Genomic DNA, 22,100 nt, shown 5'->3' on the forward strand with positions numbered 1-22,100 from the left:
GCATCATGTGAGCAGTAGGGCATTATGGGAAAAGTAGTTCTATTGCTACACCAGCAACACCAGGAGCAATAACAGCCTGTTCCTCATTATAATCGCCACGTAAATCGGGTCAAATATTTCCTTGTTGTAGGAGGAGGTGGCTTCAGGAAGTAGCCAGAATCAGGGATTCTCTAATTCTCCACTTCCAGCTATTGGGGCGTAGCTGAGAACAAGGAGAACGCTTTCTTTATTTAAAACAACAACCCAGAGTGATGGGGGGCAGAGAGATGAGAGGAGGATGAGCTGACACTGCGACTTGAAACTGAGCATTATTGCTTCTGAACGGCGTCGGCTGTGACAGCTGTGTGCAAAACAAACACAAAAGGATGACGAGCAGCTCTGCACCAGATATCAGACCTTGTGACAAACTGGATGCAACAATGTGTGAAGGCATCACAAAAGGCTGCGGGATTTGAAGCAAGACAAGATCAATTTGTGCGTACTATGACAACATGCAGGATTAGAAGCATAAAAAACAAGATAACAATAAACGCTTCACTATAAGAGTGCAGAAGACTAACGTTCAGGCTGTCTCCTGTGTTGTGCAGATCAGTTTCAGTGTAATGCAGAAGTATAATCAATGTAGATAAACTATTGTTCCAGCTCCCCATATTCAGTCCAGATCAATGATGGGTAATTACGCTAAGATGCATGGCGACAGCCTCGGCTCTGTATGATGGAAGTGTTCCTTGGGGGACCGCTAAATGAACTGAAGACAAGGAAAAGAAATGTGCGTTCAGTTCACATCGTCCCTTTTTGCAACAGAGTTAGAATAAATCTTAGAGCATTGGGAAACACGCCAATTTCACTTCAAATTGTGCCACATTTGTGAGAAAGAGAACGTTTTTACGGATGCAGCCATGAAGTAAAAGTGCCAAATTCTCTCTGCCAATGCTTAAGAGCTTATTCTGCTGCTGAATCTTGTTTAGTGTATACTTTTTTTTTTTTTTTGCATGATGATTGAAGCTTGATGAAATAACCACAGGTCTCAGTAGGGTGTGGGGGGAACTGTGCATAACAGACTGAAACCTCCTCCTTATACTGGTCACTAGCTCGGTCAGACCCTGCTGTGGGACGGCATCTCTTTCTCCATCAAGCGGCTGAAAACAGTAGCAGAATAATTTTATTGCCCTTGGCACTGAAGATATGGCAAATTTCTCATGTATGCAGCCCACAAATGCATTTTCCTTGCAAACGTAACAACGTTTCAGAGAGAATAAACAGATTTTTTTTTTTCAATTGTGGGAAAGTTTAAAGCAAAGAAGCAACAGTCGCAGCAAAAAAAAAAAAATTAAACATGCTTTTATGGTTTTTGTGCTAAGTTTACATTGTGCTCACTTACTTTTCTGACACAGTTGGAATTGCATCACATTGGAACTACATGACCTTTAGGCTAAATTAACAAATTTTTTTGGCTAGTTAAGAAAACTCTGCAAATAAAATTTAGTAATTGTGCAATCAAAAAAAAGTGCAAGTGCAGTTTGTAGCATTCAGAAAGTCTATAAACACCTATTTTCATAGTAATAAGAGGTCCTAGATAAATTCTATGGAAGAATTCTGCAACTATTTTACAACACATGTCAAAAAGGCTTAAAATAATAAAGAAATAGAAAATAAACCTTGATTTCATTAGTAGAATCAACTACTGCCTATTATAATTCACTTCTTTTCAAACCTGATAATTTGCATAATTTAGAGACTGAGCCCTTTCTTAAAGCTTTGAAATTTGGTTTTAATTTGATATATATTTTCTTCCCTTTAATGAGACATATTACAGCAGACTGTAAAGTGTTTGCTTCAAAACCAGAGTTAGCTTTAAAACCATAAAAAAAGAAAAAAAGGAAAGAAAAAGAGGAAAAAAGGGAAAAAAGAAAAAAAAGAAAAAAAAGGGAAAAAAAGGAAAAAAAAGAAAAAGAAAAAACATAAAAACCTTGTTTTGTCCCTTTTCTATGGTTTAATATCCTGAAAGAGATGAAAGATGGTGAGCCAGAGATTTCTCTGTCTGTGTGAAGAGTAATGCAGTGTTGTACACAAGCACGTCTCAAAAGCAATAAGAGAAGGGCTTTTAGAGAGGAAGATTTATGCTACGCGTTTTTAATTTTTAGGACACGTGTCAAACTCAAGGTCCGCGGGCCAAATCCGGCCCGTAGAGGCAATTTATCCGGCCCTCAAGAGCCAAAAAAGGCATATCATGTCATAAAGTAGAGGCATATTATGCTTTTAAATTATAGAAAGTGGCTAAAACTGTGCCTCCTGTAGCGAATGTTGATTTTTTTTTTTTTTACTGTATAACAGCATCCTGCCACTACTTTTCAGTAGCTTTCCCACGACACATTAAAATAACCCAGAAATGTCCAAAAAGAGAAAAAATGACGCAGAATGATGAGACTTTGAAGTATAAGTCACCCTAATGTCGACTTCCTTTGCAGATAAATTGCATAAACTGAGCCTGAGGATGCTACTTTTAAGTTATTGTCCATTTTGTTAAATATTTTTATGTGAACTGAAATTAAATGATGAAATCAAAAGTGTCATCTATACATGTGCAACCGATCCTTTTAATGATTTCATGATGTCAAAGTGGCTCAATGTAGAAATGACTCCCCTGCTCTAAGAGATTTGTTTGGTGAAGGATGAAAGTCAAGCTGTCTGTGGAGACGTTTCTATTATTGTTTTGTTTTCTCATATCCTTTTTTGGGATGAGCTTCATTGTCTCATTATCTGGAAAATGGTAGATCAGGATCTTGACATGGTGTGATGTATGATTTATTGACACAATGAGAGAGAATGCTGAGTATGAATGCCGTGACGAGGAAACTAAGTGAAGCATAAGAACTGTTGATTTTTCTCCTCCCCCCCCCAAAAAAAATCTGTTATTAAATAAAAAGAAGGGTTGCTTTTTCAAACAAGAGGAGTGAAGCTATGATCAAAGCTATTCCCAGCCTGTACAGACACTTTCTATTTAAAAAGTCAGACAACTATGATCTGGATGGAGAGTCTAGGAACACAGAAGTCTTCTCATACCTAATTTTCTTCAATTTTTCCTCAGCTAGCTCGTTTCAGGATTTTGTTCCCTGCATGCAACAGTGGCTAACCTGCGCTATGCAGCTCAGAGGAGAAATACAGAGCCTTATCATAGTTATTGGGATTATGGTGGGGATTTGCTGAATTAATTTGGGGGAGGGTGAAGAGCCCACTCACCTTGATAAGAGGGTTGATGACACCAACGTTGGCACTGGAATTGAAGACCTTGTTGAAGCCCGTCTCTCTGTTCACCAGCTCCAGCTGGTAGAACTTCTTGTCGTCCTAAAACAACAAGCTCAAGTTAAAATTCATCCAAGTTCTTATGACAATGAATTAGTCCTTACGCTTAAAAAAGGCTGGAAAATATGGGCCACTGAGACGACTAATGGGTGATCCACCTGTACCTAGCCTTTGGTACTTGTAAACGCTTCAATTTTCTAAAATCCACAGTCAAAAACATCAATTTTTTTCTTGAAGTTTTGATTACATCCTGGATATATTTCATTCAGAAAAACTTTCACCAATTTGAGTTTTTTCCCCCCCAGACACACTTAAGAGGGGCCAAAGATCTAAAAAGAAGGAAAATTGTTTAAACAACATAGAGCATCATGTTATAATGAGGTAGACAAGAAGAAGAAGAAATCTATAAATGTCTTAAAGTCCGCCTTTCATTTTATTTTTTAATAAAAGTAACTTTAAAAACACACTTTTTGTGTACAACATTGGCCTTTTAAGAGCTGCCCACTAAAGCAGGAAGGCACTACCATATATGGATGACGGTATAACCCTTAGCGCTGATTGAAGACTTCTCAAAGAACTGATTGTTTTGTTCACGAAACGACTCGAAACATGTCAAATGGGTGTATGACCCACTTATTGTTTTTGACACAGAAAAAGGATAAAGCGAGCACTTCTGCTACAAAGATCTCGATGGGACATCAGGTGAAACTTTAGAAAACAGTCTCTAAGTTGGAAAGCAAACTATTTAATAGGGCTGGACGATTATAATTCATTTACAACATATAAGGATCAATAGATGTGTGGTTCAATAGAAGAACGATGTTCCTTCCTTTTGCATTCTAGCCTATCATGTATGTTGATACGACAGTCATTACATCCTCCCAACCAATCACAAATGCAGATTCAGTTCAGAGAGCACATGTTCTTTTTTTAAGACTTACAGTTTTGGTAAAAAGTTGGTTGAATAAAGGGTGGAGTTTGAATTCAGTGTTCTTTATTTAAAAATAGGTCATTAATCAACAGCATAAAACGGCCAGGGCTGCATTTAAATATATGTTCTGAAATTTTTGATAATTATCAATATTGATTGATACACTGCAAAAACAGAACCAAAATAAGTAATGTTTTTCTTGAAATTAGTGTATTTGTACTTTATTTGAGCAGGTAAATAAGATAATTTGACAATGGAATAAGATTAAAACAGGAACAACTCATCTCCATCAACTTATTTCAAGTGCATTATATCTAATTATCTTATTTTAGGGGTAAAAACACTCTTTCCATTGGCAGATAATCTTATTTACCTGCTCAAATCAGTGACAAATGCACTAATTTCAAGAAAATTTTACTTATTTTTAGTTCTGTTTTTTCAGTGTATGATTTCCATTTTATTCCTCTACATCGTCCAGCCCTAGTATTTAACAACTGGGATCTTGGATTTAATAGAAAAAAAGAAGCCAAAGCTGAGGGAAGTTGACACAACCCAGGCAGATCAAGCAGTGAGTCAACAGCCAGACCAACAAAGCGACCACTTTATAACCACAATGTTCATCAGCACAAAATGCTCTCTTGTAACAACGTTTAACTTTGCCAGCTTCACTTTTCTTAAAGTCTGAGCAAAATGAAGGAGAGAACATTTGATTCTCCCTTCCATCACATGTGTAGTATTTAGATGAAGTGACCGGCTGCAAATGGCTTACAGAGGGTGAGCGGTGGGACATCCTGTGTCTTCAAAATAAGATTTTGACATTACTGTAGCATTGGTATACCCTGATGGTGAAGAAATAGACTAATCATGTGGAAAACAGTGGGACTTACCTACCACTGCATTGCTTCCATAATAAAAAAAAAAGCCTAAATTAAAGTATTCTGGTGACAAAGCTGTTTGTGCCGGTTTGTTAGGTCTCTATCTCTACTGCTATCAGGCAGCCTCCAGACTTCCTTTACTTCTCTGGATAAATCACCATTTAAATTTTCCCTTTGTTATTTTTTTTTACGACATTGATTAATGTGTTGATGCTTGAGTTTTCCTTTCCAGATTTAACGCCATCAATCTTTGGCAACTTTGGGCATTGTTTCTGGTTGACTTGTGCTTAAAAAATATATATATATAAAAGAAAGAATATTTACACGTACTTCTGACTTTCAGGGATGGAAATTAACAAAAGGATCATGAGCAATCTGCTTAAACCCAACTCAAATAAAGATAAATAATACAATTTAAATATAAATACATGTGGAAAGGACTGTTTTTTGCTTGTTTGTTTCTGATCTTTTATCTTTCAGATCTTTTTCTTGTAGGAATAAAGCCTGGAAACTCAAATTTTGTTGTTGATTTCTCTACTTATTCAGACCTGGAACATGATAAAAAACTAAATCAAACGCTTTCCACACTTTTCAAGGCTAACTAGGAGCTACAAAGTCTACTTACGACCAGCTTTTTCACCAGAGCTTCTCTTTCAGTCACCATCTCTCTGAGCTCTGCTATGAGGTGGAGATCTTCTGGTCGGCTTTCTCTGTTCCTCAACTTCTCCTCCGTACCCTCCAACCTGCGCAGAAAAGAAAGACAACAGGAAGGGATCAAAATATAACAAACCAGGCTTTAAATAATAAAAAATAAAAAAGAATCGGTCCTGAAAAGACAGCGAACCGACACGACGGAGGAGTTACTGAGACTCACAGGATCTGCAGAGCGGAAATCTTGTCTTTGAGCACCTCCTGGGCCTTGTTGAAGTCGGCCAGCATGATCTGCACTTCTCTGTGGTGAACTACTTTCATCTCATCCAGGTCCCTCTCATGCCTCTTTATGAGGTCTTGCTCATGAGCCCTGTAGCCGAAACAGACATAATTCAGCATCAGTCCACAAGACGAGGTGCAGATTTGCTCCAACGCCAGTTTATACTTCGTAATAGCAACTTATGCACCGCGATGATATTCTAGTCAATGTAATTTAACTAAACCCCAGCTAGGGACCACTAACACGTTTCATTTAATCTGACTGGACGACAGCAGATGTGCAGCTGCAAACTGAATGTGGCTCAGTAAAAGTAAAAGCTGGAGCGAATTCAGTCCCTCGAAGCTTAAAGAAAACTGTAACCATGGCTACTGTCGGGGTATTAATTTGCCTGTCTGCAATTTAAGTGAAAAAGAAGTGCATCCTGCCTCGTCTTCGCATACGGCAGAAGAGGCAGCTTTACTGAAGGCAGGGTAATAACACAGGCTGCTGAGCATCGCCTGGGTGCTGGATGACCATTAGTGTCTGAAAACTCTTTAAATAATTGCCTTTTTTTTTTTTTTTTTTGAGTGAATCAGTGAGGGTTGTGCTTTTAGAGTAGCAACCAGCTCTCTTACCCTCCTGGAGAACATAAGCTTCATAAAAACAGATCATTAAGAGTATTCACGATATTATACACAAGCCCCATTTAGTGCTCAAGAGTGGGAAATAATGTTTTTAGCATATTCATTTATCCCTTCTCACACTCAATTTACCCCTGGCGGGGGTTTCGAGGTGAGCCTGCGGCTTCGCACACACTGCTCAAATGAGTTCAGGACATTTAGATTTTTCCCGGTATTTCTTAAATCTTTCAGTCTATCGGTTGAAAACCTGCTGATCCTTGCTTCTCACCCAAACAAAAGGTTTCTGTTGTCATCAGGCACTAGAAATAACACCAGCAGGAACAAGTGTGCAAGGAACAAGCTTTTTAGGATCTTTCAGAGCTCTTTATTCTCAACTTTGTAGCCGATACATGAAGGTTTTGGGTCAAAACTGATTGCTACTTTATGATTTCATTCACCCTGATAAAAAGCCCCAGTTTCCTCTAATTAAGAAAATATCCCAGTGCATGACGCTGCCACTGGTTGATGCTGAAGTGTTATTTTGGTATCAATATTTATTGCTGGAGCTCAGCTCTGGTTTCTTCAGACCACGGCATGTTCTCCACCCAGATTTTAGGAGCTTCTAGCCACGTCTGGAGGTTCCTTTTGGAAGAAGAGCCTCCCCTGGTGCTTATTACAGACTAAGGCTACGTTCACACTGCAGGTCTTAATGCTCAATTCTGATTTTTTTTTTGTGAAATCTGATTTTTTTGCGTGGTCGTTCACATTTCCAAATATATGCGACTTGTATGTGATCTCCTGTGTGAACTGAATGCGTTCAACCTAAGTGTCCCGCATGCGCACTCGAGGACGCGATGATGTCACACGTAGCAAAGCGTCCTCAGTGTTTGTGGAAGTAAACATGGATTATAATGCTGGCGTGCATTTTGTGGTCATTAATTTATTTTCTAACCAGAGCTTTCCCTCCATTGACTGCTCTTCTCATTGTAGTCCTCTATGGGTGTCGTCTTTCTTCCTGCTTCTGCATAGCAGGACGCAGAATAGTGACGTTTGTCGAGTATCGGTGACGTACAGGTCGGATAAATGCGACCCGGCCGTACAGACACAGGTCGCATTTGAAAAGATCAGATACGTATCGGACTCAGGACCACATATCCAAGCGACCTGGGTCGCATTTGAAAAAATCCGATCTGTGTCGTTCAGACTGTCATAAAAAGATCAGATCCAGGTCGCATATGGGCAAAAAAAATCGGAATTGGGTCACTTCAGGCTGCAGTGTGAACGTAGCCTTAGTTGCTGCCACATGTGGGAAACATTCGGGACTGCAACGCAGTTTCTGTTTGGGTCTTTGGCAGCTTCCTTGACCCGTTTCTTTTATAATTTGTGAAAGACACGAAGAGACTTCTTGTAATTCTTCTCCTGACTGATACATTTGTGCAATAAGATCCCTTTAATCGACTATAACCTGTATGAAGACTAAGGCTGCAACGCCTAGTTAACATAATCAACAATGTTCATTATGAAAAAACGCTTATGGGAAACTTCATGCATTGAAGCGGCGTTTAAAAATATATAAACATTGTCTTTCGGTATTTCTCTCTCACCGGTAACAGTTTAAATCTACCGCTGAGCGATAAAGAGGGCAATATAGCATCAGTTGCCCTGTGAGCAAAGATCTGCGCAGTAATGGCTGAAAGCAGAGAGCACTAGAGCACTTGACTAACACTAAAGTTAGTCAAGTTTTATGAATTACACTTTCTTTGATACAGAATTAACCTTTAGATTGATTTTAGGCATGATTGGGGCTGTGTGCCGCTGAAATATCCGCTTGGATGTGGCTCAACTGTGAAATGGCCGTTGTGTCTGTTCTCACCGCTTCATCCAGCTAAGCTGAGCGGCAGATTGAGCTCCTCAGCCCCGGAGGAGGCGGCCTCTGGGGGAGGAGGGGGGGGGGCAGACTGTTTTGAATCCACCGCAGCAATTCAGTCAGATGATATCTAAGAGTTATCGTTGGGCTTATTTCAGGCTTAATTTATCACAGAGATTAATGGTTGACGTTAATGTGAGGCTGCAAAACATTTTATTTAACTTCAGTTTCTAACTAGAGCGACTGAGTATGTTTGGAAATGAATGATTCACTCACATCTAGTGTCAATGCTGGGAATATTGCCTTACTAACATGTTAATATGCTCCTCTTTCTACACTTTAGTTTAAAATCTTTGTAAACGTCAAGCCAAGATAAACCCTTGCAGGTTGAAAGGTTGTTTCTACGTCATTTTGGATCTTCGTTTGAGATTTTAACAGCAAAATAAAAACTATTTTGATAGAAATATTAAAAATACATTAAGCCAGGTAAGTTTAAAATCACTTTTCTGAGGAGAATCATTTACAAAGGTAATAAATAAAGGACAATGGCAACAAGAGGCCATAAAGTCAGATTCAAAGGTGTGTAGACTGGAACAAGTGACCAAAATATTTTTACAAGCAACTGAAGTGATGATGGAGATCCTACAAAAAAAATTAAAATAAACACGACTAGTCGACTAATCAAATAAATAATTCATTTAATTCATAATAACAATAATAATTGATAGATTAGTCGACTATTAAAATAATCTGTAGTTGCAGCCCTAATAATGGCTTCATTCATTGACATCCTTCAGCTTAAGTTTTCAAATTAGCAAATGTCAAGAATATCCTAGAAGGACTTCTAAACTTTATGGGTGAAGCAGATTCTCTATAAAATGACTGAAAGTTTGAATTCAATAGATTGTTGTGTCAACAAACATGAAAATACTATTTCTCATTTTTCAATCTGGGAAATGTGTTAGTTTTTCAGCTGCATAATTTAATTTATATGTGAAATTGAATGCAGAAGAAGTCCTGCCATCTTCTCTCCAGCTGCCTCATTCATTGCTGATGAGCTTTCTGACATAAAACCAAGTATAGGACGGCAACTTTCAGCTGAGCCGCAGGCCTTTCTACCTTATCTGGTGGTTGGCTTCGCTGCGGACTCGCAGCACCTCTTTGCCCTTCAGCTCCAGCTCTCTGGTCAGCGTGTCGATGGTCTCGTTCAGAGAGTGGATTTCGTGGTCCAGGTCGGTGATGCGGTTGCCGCGGGAACACAAGTCCGCTTGAAGGTCGGAGATGCGAACCAGGAGTTCTTGTTCCTGAAACGCGAAGGAGCGGATTGACCCCATCAAAAGATCCCATCCAGATTATGTCAGCTTTACTTTGAGACGGCAGAGTCCCGAGGTTATCGCAGGAAGGTTTAGAGACGATAGTCACCTGCTGGTGGCTGTGCTCCATCGCCTTCTCCAGTTCCCTTTTAGCTGCGCTGTTTTCTTTGAGGTGGATCTGCTTCAAATGCTCGATGGCCGTAGCGTGGAGGTGGTTCAGCTCTGCCCGGAGAGACGCTGCCGGACCCAAGCAACAGAGACCAAGTCAGGGATCAAGTGATCCAAGAGCAACTTGTGTTCTTACCTGTTTCCAATGGCTGTGAAACATAAATGAAATCAAATCTGCGTTGTGACTTAAACAGAAGGTTTCATCTGAAGCAGCAATTCTACTTACCGTCGCTTCTAAGATACGGTGAATAATGAATGTTTTTTAACAGCATGAAGGCTATATGAGTACGTTTTCTATTTTATTCCTACATCTTACTATATTACAGCTCTTAAATCAGCCAGAGGTCTGACTGGTGCGGCTCTCGGCTACAACCAGACAGGTTCAGCAGGCTCCTTTATAAAATGACATATGCGAGAATTAAAGCAAGAAAACAATATCAGGTTTATAATTGCAATGCAGGTTAGCTCTGTGTTAATGGAAAAATCAAGAGCAATATGTTCCAGTGCGTCTTTGACAGATTAAAGCGCTGTTTTTAACATTTTGGACCCAATAAGGACCGTTTTCCAGTTTGTCTGCGTACGTTTTCAGAAGCGTTTAAGCGTGAGTTCATAACCGGCTGTGCGCTCCTTCGGCAATAGTTGTGGAGGAGGAATATAAGACGGATTCTTTGATAATATGCAAGCACAGAGCAGGTGAAGACTTCAAAAAAGATCACAGGAGATATAAACCCAACGCACACAGAAACATCTTAAACCAGGGTGGAGCCATTTCAGTAGATTAAAGCAGTCCTGAAAATAAATGTCACCATCATGGTTTAAAGGAAACAAAAAATAAATAAATAAATAAAAACCAATCAAAGCCAAAAGTGAAGCTTTAAAGGAAAAGTTTGCTTTTATCGTTTACCCATTTTTGCTTTCCCCTCGTCCTCCAGCTCAAATCGGAGCGTCTGCAGCTCCTGGTCTGACTGCTGCCTGAGGATGTCCAAGGTCCTCCTGTGGGCCTCCTTCAGAGCATGGACCTCCTCCCTGTGCTCCTGCTTCAGACGCTCCTCCAGGGCCTAGCAGAGGGGGGAGCGAGCGAGATCACAGAGGAGAAAAGGTCAGGGCGGGCAGGCGGGGGAAATCAAAGTTCGGATTCCTCTTTGTAATTCTGAACTGAAGCTACATTTCCATGAGGCCCCTTTGTGGAAACACAACTTCCATCAATTAAAGTGATTGCGAGAGTTTAAAATTGAATTGGGGCCGGCAATAAAGTGAATGCGGCCATTTATTTTACTGAGGAGCGTAGGAACTCCTTCCACAGCTCAAACAGGATCCATTTCATAGTTTAATTTGTGTGAATGAGGGAAAACACAAGGGAAAACTACAGCATAAAACAGACATTTTCAATTAGGATCCTCTTTCTACCTGGACTGGATGCAGGACTGCTTCATAAACTCAGTAATAAACTACTATCTTCCTGCACTCTTTAGTTCACCTAATATGTTATCCAATAGTATTTAGGGAAGGGAAGTGAAAAAGCAACGGAAGAGGGTTGATTTTATGTCTTGTGAACCATTTTCTGTGCTGACTCGGTCATATTTTGGATCATTATTCTTCAGGAAAACCCAGTAGCTACTAATTTTTACATTTCCTGACAGATTTCTATTTAAAATCTTCTTAAATATAAAACTGCTCGTGGTAAAAGATAAAGAGGCCCACAGCATCACAGATCCTACACTGTGCACTACAGCGGGCATGAGATTTAATGCTTGCTGTCAAAAAAAAAGGTTACATTTATACTCATCTGACCCAAAACACACATTTCCAGTTAAGGTCCTAGTAGCATCCCATCACCTTCCTAAAATAATGGGGGGAAAAAATAGTAATTTTTTTCAGGTTTGTCAGAAAACATACAAAATAATACATTAAGTTATTAAGTTGATTTAGGCAAAAAAATTGTTCTTGGCAAAAAGTGTATCAGGCCATTATTTTAATAAGGTGACGATTTAGCCGGTTGAACGTGTGTGTTTGTGCTGGCACGACAGAAAAGGCCTTTTCCTCCCAACTGGTTGGCCTTTGTGATGCCAAGATGGCTGCGGTTCTCCAACAGCGAGCTTTGGAGACGTTATTTTTCCTCCCAGACCTCCTCACTATGCATGGGGGCAAAATAAACGTTGGTCCATATCTAGCTCCCTTTGTCACAGTTCTCGTTTTTCTAACCATTTGACATTTTACTCTTAAGCTGGGTGTACACTTTACGAGTTTTTGCCCTTTTCGGGTCGATTCTTCAGTCGTGCGAATATTTTTTGGATCGGGCCGAATTTCAGCTTTATCGTGCGTCCTGATCGTGTCGTATACAGGGGGGTAACGAGGGTCGATTCGCCTCTCACGACCACCTCCCAATCAGGAATCGGACGGTCGGAAGAAAATCAAACATTCAGTCGGTCTTCATGAGGTGATCGTGAGCGCCTCCTGCTGTTGAAGCAGAGCTACGAGCGTCTGCGAGCCCATTTCCCCCAACCTTGCCCTCTGCGCACGCGCAAACAAGGGAATTCCTCTTCGTCTTCTCCGATGAAAACGTATTTAACAGTGAGCACCGACACGTCCGTCTTTTTCTTCTTCTACTGTTTTACGTTTGGCTTCCGGGTAGACGAGCCCGAGTAGCGCCATCTCTCTACGGGGCTGAGTCCGACGTGTGGTTTTTGGACGCACAGTGTAAGAACAGATATGGTGAGCAGTGAACTTTTAAACCCTGCGGTTTTGTCGTACAGTTTGAGCTGTATCTGAGAACAACGATTGAAAATGTCGTACAGTGTACGCCCGGCTTAACCTGAGAGATGGCGAGCAGCTATTTGTCTTATACACCCATCTTCTCTACTTAACTTAACTTACTTAACTTCCCATTTTGAAGAGTGCGTTAGAGAAACAGGCCTCTGTGTCATGTTTATACCTGAGGGTGGCAGGGTGCTGTTTAGATGGTCTTTATGTATAACATGAATATTTATCCTTATTTAACTAAAAAAAAAAACATGAGAAAACTTCTTCCTTAGTCAGACTCTAGCTGTTTGCACAGCATCTCTCCGCGAAGCTGTTGCCCAAAACTGCTCTAAGCATAAACATTATCACAGCGCTTTAAGACTAAGCTGGGAAAAACAAAAAACGAATATTACACTCTCCACACGGTGAGAGGTTTTAATTTCCTCTCGGAAGGAAATGACTTCGGGGTAAATGCCATTCACTGGAGGCCACTCCAGGCAACAAATCAAGCTGTAAGCCAGCTAATCGTTTTTTTTACCCTCATAAAAACAGGTTTACCTTCTCCTGACGTTTGCTGATTACAGATAGAAGAAGTGTGGCAGCTGCTATGAATATTTCTATTTAAATTATATAAAGAATATTTCTAACAAATTCAGACATCTCCGTGTGTTTGGGTGTGCCGTACTCTGATCTGGTGCTGTCTGGCCTCCTCCATGGTGCTGAGGGCGCAGCAGTGAGCCTCCTGTAATCGATGCTCTCTCCTCTGGTGTTCCCTCTGCATCTCTGCAGAGACAGAAAAAAAGAAAAAAAAAAACGCGTACAAGCCTCAGTTTCCATCAACAAGAGGCTGCAGTCACACAGCAACAGGATGAACGCGGCTCAACAGAACATGGGAGATAAAGATTTAGAGATCTTGATATTGGAAAAAATAGCCGTACTTGTTGGACTTCTTAACATCCCACTACTTTTTAATCATAGAGTTCAAAATTAGGATTTTCTGTGACAGGCCAACACAAATCAGGGCTAAAATAGGAGGTAGAAAACAAAGGATGCCTACTTTTGAATGCATTTGTAAAAAAAAAAACATTTGAATTATAGTTCAAGCCCATTTACTCTTCATTCAATTAACTCGTCTTCAGAAATTGACTAACTATTAAACCGAGTTCTCCGAAACTATCAAAAACGGCAAGGAGAGCATTAATCAGAGAAGAAGCCAAAAGGCTACTCTGGAGGAGCTTCAGAGATCCACAGCTCAGGTGGGACAGTTTGTTGTTTATGGAAGAAAGACATAAAGAACGATATTATTGGAACAAATAAAAAAGACGTCCTATTTATAATCAGCCTCAAAACAGCTGATTCCTGTAGACACAGCAAACAAGATTTTGATTTAAAAGCATACTTGTTCTGGAGTGGCCTAGTCAAAGTCCAGACCTACATCCAACGGAAAATCTGTGACAACAGTTAGAAAACCAATATTCACCAACGCTCTGCATCCAGTCCGGCTGACATAGAGCCACTCTCTAAAGAAAAAAATGTAACTCTCTAAACAAGCAGAGCTGGTAGAGACATAACCCAAAAAGAACTGACGTGTAGGGGCTGAATACAAATGCATGCCACACGTTTTAGATACTATTTTGCAAAAACGTTGTCAGTCATGTAGTTTTCTTCCCACTCCAACACATAAATCCCCCCCAAAAAAAAAAAATAAATAAACATTTGGTAGTAACCTCAAAACAGTTGAAAAATGTAAAAGAAACAAAAACTTTTGAAAAAAACCCGTGACGCATTATTTCTTGTTTATTTCCATCTTACTGCAGAAATAACTTTCGCTGTTAAATATTCTGACAATTGTAAGAAAAATATGAAGGTTTAAAACCTTTTTTGTGCCACGACAAATAATTAGTAACATTTGCGGTGTCCATTCATTTTACCTTTAAGCTGCTGGCTCAGCAGCTCCCTCTCCTGGTTGAACTGAGACTGCAGCTGCTGGAGAGCAGACTGAGACTGAGACAACTGCAGCTCCAGGGACTGCTTCAGGAGCGATATCTGCCCAGCAAAAGAAACACAAAACATGCTTAATGCATAAATGGGATTGACAGATACTGAGAGGAAACTAGAGACATGTTACACCTTTATTGTACGGATCTAATAGGGTAACTTTCAACTTGATTGGTGCAGAGCAGGGCCTATTTTTAGGAGACGAATGACAGCTCTCATTTAATTAGGTCAACATTATCACCATTCCCCCGTGCGCTTGGTAATCCTCGTTGGAGCTGGTCCACTAATGTTGATAAACACATAGATCAGCGCTAAAAACTGGGATTTCACTGCAATTCTCAACGATCCAACAGCCAGTCAGAAGAGCAGCTACGGCGCAGCTAGCAGAATAACATGCCGAGTGTCTTTTTCTCTGCACAAACAACTCGTTCTCAGGCGACGCCGGCGGCTGTGATTGGCAGAAGTCTCTCAGAGAGTCGGCTCCGGTCCCTCAGCCGCCCGCTCTCCCTCTCGCCTCGGATGTTAAAATCCTTGGCAGGATTTATTGGTGTGGAAGTACAAGAGCAGAGGCTGCAAAGTAAGATGGATTTAAAATGAGAGGATGAGAAGTTCGGGGCTGGGATGAGGTTGGTGAGCTTCTTCCGTGGCTGAAGATTTAAAGAAGACAGCCAGCTGACCTGCTCACCTCACCGTCTGGTGCGGGGAGTCCTTCAAATCTGCAGCGAGGCAATTGGACGAGAGAGGGAAAGCAAATATGTTCAGCAACCTGCGAGGCTCTGGTTTATAACTAAAGACACTCCAGAGCACAGACGCCTACACACAAGCTGCAGCCTGGGGTAGGACGCTTGTAATTAAAAATGCTTTAATGACAAAGATGTCATTATAGATACGCATGGCAGATCCAGCCATGATCAACACACTTACAGACTTACGTTCACTAAATAGTACCTGTTCAGACCTGTGCATGCAGAGCTAAGATGGCTGCAGTATGTATCATCACATACTGACAGAACCGTGACCGCATTTAGAATAAAAGATAAAATAAACATTATGATGGCAAAATGAAGGAGAGAAGGCAAGCTGTGAACAAAGAAAACAAGGAATGAATGAGGAAAGAAGGAAGGAAAGCAGGGAAGGAAGGATGGAAAGAGGCAGGACGAAGCACCCAAGAAAGACGGAAAGAAATATGAATAAGAAAAGAGGAGGGAAGGAAGGAAGGAGGGAAGGAAGGAAGGAAGGAAGGAAGGAAGGAAGGAAGGATCGGACGGAAGGAAGGAAGGAATGTAAGGAAGGGACAGGACTGGGAAGGAAGGAAGGAAGGAAGGAAGGAAGGAAGGAAGGAAGGAAGGAAGGAAGGAAGGAAAATTTAGACAATGGGAGAGGAAGAAAGGAAACGAGGAGGAAGAGAAGGACAGGGGATGGGAAGTGTACAATAAAAAGGAGGAAACAGCACAAGCAAGGAAAGAAAGATGGACACAAGGAAAGGAGGAAGGAAGGTAAGAGGGAAAGCACAGAAGGAAAGAAGGATAGCAGGAAAGCAGAGAAGGAAGGATTGGAAGATGCAGGAGGAAGGCCACAAAAAAAGAGGGAAAGAAGTGAGGATGGGAAAAGAGGAAGAAAGGAAACAAGGAAGCAAAGAAAAAGGAAGGAAGGAAGGAAGCCCAAAAGGAAGGAAGGAGAGATGCAGGTGGAAGTAAAGATGAGAGAAGAGGAAGAAAGGAAACAAGGAGGCAAAGAAAAAGAAAGGAAGGAAGGAAGGAAGGAAGGAAGGAAGGAAGGAAGGAAGGAAGGAAGGAAGGAAGGAAGGAAGGAAGGAAGGAAGGAAGGAAGGAAGGAAGGAAGGAAGGAAGGAAGGAAGGAAGGAAGGAAGGAAGGAAACCCAAAAGGAAGGAAGGAAGGAAACCCAAAAGGAAGGAAGGAAGGAAACCCAAAAGGAAGGAAGGAGAGATGCAGGTGGAAGTAAAGATGAGAAACAAGGAGGCAAAGAAAAAGGAAGGAAGGAAGGAAGCAACATTTAGACAATGGGAGAGGAAGAAAGGAAACAAGGAGGAAGAGAAGGACAGGGGATGGGAAGTGCACAATAAAAAGGAGGAAACAGCACAAGCAAGGAAAGAAAGATGGACACAAGGAAAGGAGGAAGGAAGGAAGAAAGGTAAGAGGGAAAGCACAGAAGGAAAGAAGGATAGAAGGAAAGCAGAGAAGGGAGGATTGAAAGATGCAGGAAGAAGGCCACAAAAAAAGAGGGAAAGAAGTGAGGATGGGAAAAGAGGAAGAAAGGAAACATGGAGGAAAAAACAAGCAAGGAAAGAAGGATGGACAGAAGGAAGAAATGCACTAGGAAGTAAGGCAAAGAAAAAAGAAGGAATGACTACAAAGGAAGGAAGGAAGGAAGGAAGGAAGGAAGGAAGGAAGGAAGGAAGGAAGGAAGGAAGGAAGGAAGGAAGGAAGGAAGGAAGGAAGGAAGGAAGGAAGGAAGGAAGGAAGGAAGGAAGGAAGGAAGGAAGGAAGGAAGGAAACATGGAGGAAGAGAAGGACAGAGGACACAAAGGGCACAGTTTCCCGTTTGACTAGGAACCTTACTTTTATCCTTTTTTATACTTTATAAGAGGCGACAGTGGCACAGGAGTTAGGGAGTTTGTCCTGCAACTGACGGGTTGCTGGTTAGATCCCCAGCTCTGACTCTGACCGTCTCAGTTGTTGTATCCTTGGGCAAGACACTTGAAGTGTCCATGAAAACCGTTTATTTAACGAAGAGCACAAAAACAAGTCAGGCTCGACAGTCCAGCCTGAAATGTTGACAAACCCACACGTGGAAATCACCGATGCAGAACGCCGGCACTAAAGCACGGCTAATTGCCTCCCGGAACAACGAATTAGTGAAAGAAATCAATAGCGCAGAGAGATATTAACTGGAAACGTAGACAACGTGAAAACAGCGCGCGCCTGATTTAGCAAACACGAGCGGATAGCTCAGATCCAAGGAGCCAGGAGGTTATTTTAGCCTCCAAGGACTCTAAAAGCCTGCAGTTCTGCTGCCGTTTCTGCGGCGCTGTAACTAGGTCAATACGGTTAAGATCATACCTGCATCCAGCACACATGATACAATATTTATACCCAGTCTGGAAATGCATTGTGCAAATTCCCCGCATGGTTTCGGAGCAGTCAAGAGCAAAGCTGCAACCCGGAAGTCAAGCTTTTCCCTCCCTTTTAGCTAATGTCTGAGTATAAATGAGCGGCATATACATTCGGATTTTAAATAAAACTTTGTTTCTGGGGCTGAAAGCGTGTTACGTCGTGGGAGATAACCAGAATCTCCGCGCCTGGCTCTATGAAAGCAACAATAAATCAAACATTCATCCATCACGCCTTCCTCGTTTGAGCCGGGCATGAAAAGCGGCCTGAAAGCATGATTGCAGCGCTGCGTGCGCCTGTCGACGACCGTCAAAGCATTAACGCAACGTGGAGAGCGTTTCTGACTGACAGCCAATCAGAACGCGGAGCCGTTAGCTGCAAGCACGGACCACAAACAGAACCCAGGGTGCACAATCAGATACAATACAGTTCTATTTGGCGCCAATTCATGATACATGTCATCTCAAGGCACTTTCTAAAGTCAAATTCAATCAGATTATACAGATTGGTCAAAAAAAATATCCTATCTAAGGGAACCCAGCTGATTGCATCAAGTCTTGACAAGCAGAATTTTATTTTATCAATTTATTTTACAGTCTTTTTGACGTCCGTTTTACCTTTTTGTACAACATTTTGATTGAAAGCGCTTTATAAATAAAGTTATTATTATTAGTAGTAGTAGTATACTTATTATTAATGGACAAAAGCTGGGGATATTTGGGAGAGTTGTGTCTTGGTAAGGGCATGTGGAAAAAAAAAAAGCAATGGCAACTAGTAACTAATGTCATCAATAATATATTTTACAAGAAATGACACAAAGAGAGCTACCAAAATTAAATAAAAATAAGAAATAGTAATGCTAAGTACATTGTACTTGGCAGGGGGAAAGGTTCGAATAAAATATAGAACAGAAATATTGTTAAGCAGCAAAGTTAAGGAAAGAGTTAAAGAGCATCCAGATACAGAATAGGGCTGGGCGATAAATCGATTTAATCGATTAGTTCGAATTTACAATTCTTTAAGATTTCATTTTTGGAAAATCTGGATTTTATTTTGCCAATACACTCATTGGGTTTCCATGAAGAGAACATCATGTGATGCTGAATATATGTTTAGGCAAATGTATTGTCAAAATATTGTTAAGTAGAAACTTTTTTTTACCATAATACGAGGTACTTTATTTACTTATTTACTTTTTTTTAACTTAGTTTGATGTTCACAAGTGCAGTGAAGCCTGTTCTTAGCTCAATGTGTAAAACCACTAGCAGCAAATGTTTTGTTATATTTTCATTGTTTATAATGGCACGGCTGCCATCTTGTTTTACAAGCATGTTTCACAACTTGTTTTTAGTTGCACTTTGAATTCAGGTCAACTCCCTGACGAAATGCTTGACATAAAAAGCAAGGTTTTAAAATAATTTCGTTAATTTCTTTTTATGAAACAAAAAGGAGGGAAAAAAATCGATTAATCGGATTTTGGTATGATAAAATCGGAGCTTTATTTTTTAATCCATATCGCCCAGCACTAATACAGAAATAGGTAAAAATATTACAGTTTGCACAGTGAGGGCAAATTCACTACAAGTAGCATACAGTTCTTAAAAATAGCACACCAGATTACAGAAATAAGCAAGTGAGTAGGGTGATTTAAAAAAGAAACATGTGCATGTATATTTATAGATAAAAACCAACACAATAGGGGACAAACTGTGTATAAATAGCAGGTAAGTTTTAGAGTTAGTTGGGAGCAATGATGTTATAAAGCTTAACCGGTGGCGGGAGGAAGGATCTGTGATAACGCTCCTTTTTGCACATAGGATGCAGCAGTCTGTCACTGTAGGAGTTCTCCAGCTTCATAGGAGGAGGAGGAGGAGGGAGGGGTCCTCCTAAGACAGAGATGAATTCAATGATCTGGATGGGAGACCAGGAACTTCTGGTAATATGGTGTATATTCAGAGGTATTCAGACAGGAATCTATAAAACATGGCACTTGTCGAGGTCATAAATATATTCAGGTTTTGGTGAGTTGATGTGCCATCTTCCTTTAGATAAGAGGTCAGAATGATTGGCTATAAAAGGTCCGGCGCGAGAAACTGAAGAGCGGGAGGAGGCGAAAGGTGAAATCAATGTTTCTGAGCGAGCTACAATGTAAAGAGCAACTCTGAGCCTCCGGGTTTTATCTGAGCGACGTCTGTCAATGACAATCTAAAGCCGGGGCCATTTATAAAGCAGGGGTCCGAGCTAACGTTCACCCTCCGTACCGCGAAAATCAATCCAGGAATAATAGCAAACCATAAAAACATTTCGCTCCGGACTCACAGGTCAAAGCGGAGTTTCTTTTTTTTTCAAATGACACGATTTCGAGTCGGGTCTGAAGGCAGGGAGAGCAAGAGTGGCCCGTTTTTGGAGCCTAACCGAGGATAATTAAATTGGGAGAGAAAAAGGAATCGCATCCAGTGTCTGAAGGGGGGGAAAAAAAGAAGAAGAAGACACAAAACATACCCACACAATCCCACAGATACACTTTAAATATAAGCTCTTTATCCGTGTGGCCTGTGACACTGTTTGATGTTTATTTTCAGCCTTTCTGTGGGGCAGGAGTCTGTCCTGTGGCTCAACACCATCACGGCTTTTATGAGTAACGTAGCGGCTGCGGTTAGCATTGACGTTGCTAAAATTAGTTAAGTTCCTAATTAGATGTCTGCTGTAATGATTTAATAATCTCTGTCACTTTAAGTTTGTAGAATCAGTTTGTTAGTCTATCTGCAGAAAGAGGAAAACATCCTGCAGAGTCATCCACTTAGACAATGTTCCTCCAGAAGTGCGAGGAAACAGAGGAGCTGTCTTTGTTCCTATCGTTTCAGTTTCGGGGCTGTGACTCTACCAACATAATATTCTGCAGATCTGAGAGTTTTCCCGCTGCAGGAGGGATGCATATTAATCCCAGCGTAAAAAGGAGCTGCTGTATAAAAGCAGGATATGAAGCAAGGCATCAACCTCACCACTAGCCTGCTGCTGGTAATAATGGCAACAATTCATCCCAGTCTTTCCCTCCCTGCCACGTTGTCAACCTGAGAAAATTATCACCAATTAAAAACAGTCCAAAATAGTAACTAATGTGCTGAAAAGCATAGAAAGCACTAATTTACACAGAATTAAATTTGATTTTTAGGTTCAATGTAGTACATTGAAGTACTACTGCCAAAGTAACCATTGGTCGTCGGTAATAAAGGAGTCACATTTATTTCTTAGCAGCTTCCTGCTGCATGGGCATCAACAGGTGTGGCAGGTGCTCCCATCCCCGGAGAGCATTTGGGAAAATTCGGGAAACATGCTCCTTTACATGTTTTTTTAAGATTTGTAAAATTAAATCTAGGCTGCCTGTCAAATTTTTTTATAGTAAATGCTCAATGCAGAAGGCAACGTTAGGTGTGTGTGAAGTAGGCTATGACGCCGAAATTTACAAAAAAAATAAATAAAAACAGATTACAGAAAAAAATGAATGTGGAATTTCAAAATTTAGCTTGAAGAGGTTAAAGAAAATAATTTAGCGCAAGAGGGACAAATGCAAAGCAAAATGTTTGTTTTGCTAATTATCCAAGGCCTAAGGCACGGTTTATCCAGAACCTGACCGAGAGCAACTTCCTGTGCGGCTTTCTGCGAAATAAGAAACCGTGAATACGCCCTGGAACCTTCAACTATTCTTTAACCACGTCTGAAAAGTTGCTCAGCCCAAACTGTTGTCGTTTGGCTCAGACCTGACAGAAAATGTTTGTCTGGGGGCCCCGGCATCGTTCTGGCAAAATCCCAGCGCGCCTCTTTGAAGTCTCCGCTATGACTCGGCGTGCTCACCGGGAACGCCGACGGGGAAATAGCTCTCTCCCTGAAATGACCCAAACACCACAAACAGCCCTGCCTCTACGACTCCAATTTCTAATAAAAAAAAAGGGAAAGGGTAGCTGCGAGGATATGAGAAAACGAACTCGCTATCAGCTTCAGACGCAAACACACACACTTCAGGTCTTCTTCAGCGTTTGTGTAGACTGCTAATGTGCAGCATGTGGTCACAGGGCAAAAAGAAAAAAAAAAAACATGTTGCTTTGGGAAAACTAATTAAAAACAAGCTTTTATACATGGCTCTGAGCAAAGAACCGAAAAGTGAAACTCAATCCCTCCTTTTTTATAAGAAAATGAAGTTGTAAAAGTGTTGCTCTGCCATGAAGCTAATCTAGCCACTAACTCTG

The 22,100-nt window shown here is 40.9% G+C and overlaps 1 protein-coding gene across 5 annotated transcripts in view; it reads right to left on the bottom strand.

Moving 5' to 3' along the window:
- LOC105921453 (protein FAM184A) overlaps positions 1-22,100 on the bottom strand; it is a 78,561-nt gene that overhangs the window by 20,451 nt on the left and 36,010 nt on the right. For 4 of the 5 annotated variants that reach the window (XM_036128457.1, XM_036128458.1, XM_012857169.3 and 1 more), the window contains 5 exons: positions 14,658-14,772; positions 13,412-13,509; positions 10,892-11,045; positions 9,929-10,056; positions 9,626-9,810 (listed from right to left, as the gene is read on the bottom strand). In XM_036128457.1, the coding sequence (XP_035984350.1) occupies positions 9,626-9,810; positions 9,929-10,056; positions 10,892-11,045; positions 13,412-13,509; positions 14,658-14,772 (680 nt within the window). Of the gene's footprint in view, positions 1-3,240; positions 3,346-5,734; positions 5,853-5,983; positions 6,131-9,625; positions 9,811-9,928; positions 10,057-10,891; positions 11,046-13,411; positions 13,510-14,657; positions 14,773-22,100 lie in introns of all 5 variants that reach the window. The other variant, XM_036128460.1, reaches the window with a different exon arrangement.

The sequence above is a fragment of the Fundulus heteroclitus genome, chromosome 24 (assembly GCF_011125445.2).
Source record: "Fundulus heteroclitus isolate FHET01 chromosome 24, MU-UCD_Fhet_4.1, whole genome shotgun sequence".
Taxonomy (NCBI): domain Eukaryota; kingdom Metazoa; phylum Chordata; class Actinopteri; order Cyprinodontiformes; family Fundulidae; genus Fundulus; species Fundulus heteroclitus.